This window comes from Eimeria maxima, genomic scaffold (genome assembly GCF_000499605.1).
Source record: "Eimeria maxima Weybridge genomic scaffold, Emw_scaff261, whole genome shotgun sequence".
In the NCBI taxonomy this organism is placed as follows: domain Eukaryota; phylum Apicomplexa; class Conoidasida; order Eucoccidiorida; family Eimeriidae; genus Eimeria; species Eimeria maxima.
In genome coordinates, this window is record NW_013563744.1 from 26309 (window position 1) to 28740 (window position 2432).

Sequence of the window (2432 nt, forward strand, 5' to 3'; positions counted from 1 at the left end):
TAAAAAGGAGACAAATAAAAGGAGACAAATAAATAAGTATACAAAAAAAGACAAGGAGATAAATAAATAAAGATGAATGCATGCATGCATACATGCACGTACACGTGCATGCACACTTGCACACATGTACACATGCACATACACGTGCATGCATGCATACATACATGCATACATGCATGCGTGCATGCATGCATGCATGCATGCATGCATGCATGCATGCATAGAGGTACCAGGCCTGAATAAGTTGGGTATTCCTTTATCTTTCTCATAAGGAGAAGTATCATATATTTGTGTCATTTTATTTATAATTATTTTTTCTTCTTTTTTCTTCTTTTTTTTCTTCTTTTTTTTTTCTTCTTCTCCCTCTCCTTCTTCTTCTTCTTCTTGTTCTTCCTGTTCTTCATCTTCTTCTTCCTCTTCTTCTTCTTCCTCTTCTTCTTCTTCCTCTTCTTCTTCTTCTTTTCCTTCTTTTTTTTTTCTTTCTTTTTCTTCCTCTTCTTCTTCCTCATAATCAATAACAGAAGAAAGAGTAACATTAATAGAGAAAAGGGATCGCAATAAGGAACGTATAGGTCCTTCCTCTGTACACAAATATATACATTAATGCATGCATGCATGCATGCATGCATGCATGCATGCATGTATTTTGGGGCTGCATGCATGTATGCATACATGCATGTATGCATGTGGGGCTGGCAGGAGTGTAGCAGGAGAGAAAGGAGACAGTTTAAAGGAAATTAATAAATAAATAAATAAATAAATAAATAAATAAATAAATAAATAAATAAATTAAATAAATAAATAAATAAATAAATACCTGATATTCCTCCTATTAATATAAGAGCTTTTCCTCTTACAGATAAAAAATCAACAGTTAGCCAATAATACAAATCTCCTGTTATATCTAAATTAGGACCCCTGCAGCAGCAGCAGCAGCAGCAGCAGCAGCAGCAGCAGCAGCAACAGCAGCAACAGCAACAGCAGCAGCAGCAGCAGCAGCAGCAACAGTAGCAGCATAAACAGCAACAGCATAATAATAATAGTTGTTACTGTTGAGCAACAACAAAGCAACAACAACCCCACCACCACCATCACCACACCACCACCATCACCACCACCAGCACCACCATCAGCAGCAGCAGCAGCAGGAGCAGCAGCAGCAGCATCAGGAGCAGCAGCAGCAAGAGAGTAATATACGTAAAAAAATCTTCAGGTATAACAATAGCATCAATAGGTGTATTTAGATCTCAACAGCAGCAGCAGCACCACACCATCAACAGCATCAGCAGCACCATCAGCATCAGCAGCATCAGCAGAAGCAGGAGCAGCAGCAGGAGCAGCAGCAGCAAATAAATAATATACCTAAAAAAATCTTCAGGTATAACAATAGCATCAATAGGTGTATTTAGATCTCTTATTGTCTTGGATACAATTTCCTGTATAAATGGTCTTGTTATTAACTCATAACCTCCTATCTCCTTATCCTTACTTAATAACTCTAATTGGTCCTATTAATATAAATTAATTAATTAATTTATTTATTTATTTATTAATTATATTATATTTATTATATTAATTAAGAAAACAGGAGGAGGAGGAACAGCAGCAGCAGCAGCAACAGCAGCAGCAGCAGCAGCAGCAGCAATAATATGTCTCTCTTACTCGTAGAGGGAAATGAGTAAACGCCTTCTCAAACATCGCCTTACCGGGGCCCTACAACATAAATGCATGCATGCATGCATGCATGCATGCATGCATTGATGTTGCCTATATAGAACCTAATTGCATGTATGCATGCATGCATACATGTAGGTATGCATGCATGCAATTAGGATGCAGCTTGCGGCTTATATAGAGTATATATATTAACAGATTAATATATGGTGGGATCCGATCCCATTAAGTGTATTGGGATCGGATCCCATTTCTTACTGGGATCGGATCCCCAGCCATGCTGGGATCGGATCCCATTTCTTACTGGGATCGGATCCCAGTATATGCTGGGATCGGATCCCAGTATATGCTGGGATCGGATCCCCAGCCATGCTGGGATCGGATCCCAGTATTATGTACTGGGATCGGATCCCGTCGTGTATGGGGATCGGACCCAGCACGGCTGGGGATCGGATCCCGTCATGTATGGGGATCGGATCCCAGTGTGTGCTGGGATCGGATCCCAATTAGCTTACTCTTCTTTTTAGATAATCAACAGCTGAATCTAAATGACGACGAGGCAAAGCATTAAATAAAGACATCAACTTCCTGCATGCATATACATATAAATGCATGCATGCGTGCATGCATGCATGCATATGTTCATGCATGCATATGTTCATGCATGCATGCATATAATCTATACATTAATCAGCTTCCTGCATGCATGCATGTAATTATGCAGTTATGCATGCATCTATGCATGTATATGCAGCTAT

At 39.4% G+C, this 2432-nt stretch overlaps 1 protein-coding gene across 1 annotated transcript in view; it reads right to left on the reverse strand.

Moving 5' to 3' along the window:
- Positions 1-1971, reverse strand: part of EMWEY_00025000 (hypothetical protein, conserved) — a gene marked incomplete at both ends in the record, with an annotated part of 2538 nt that extends 567 nt beyond the window's left edge. Inside the window, 4 exons of the mRNA XM_013478037.1 lie at positions 231-581; positions 818-918; positions 1363-1436; positions 1933-1971. Coding sequence (XP_013333491.1) covers positions 231-581; positions 818-918; positions 1363-1436; positions 1933-1971 — 565 coding nt within the window. The remainder of the gene's footprint in view (positions 1-230; positions 582-817; positions 919-1362; positions 1437-1932) is intronic.
- Between the last annotated feature and the right edge of the window lie 461 nt (positions 1972-2432).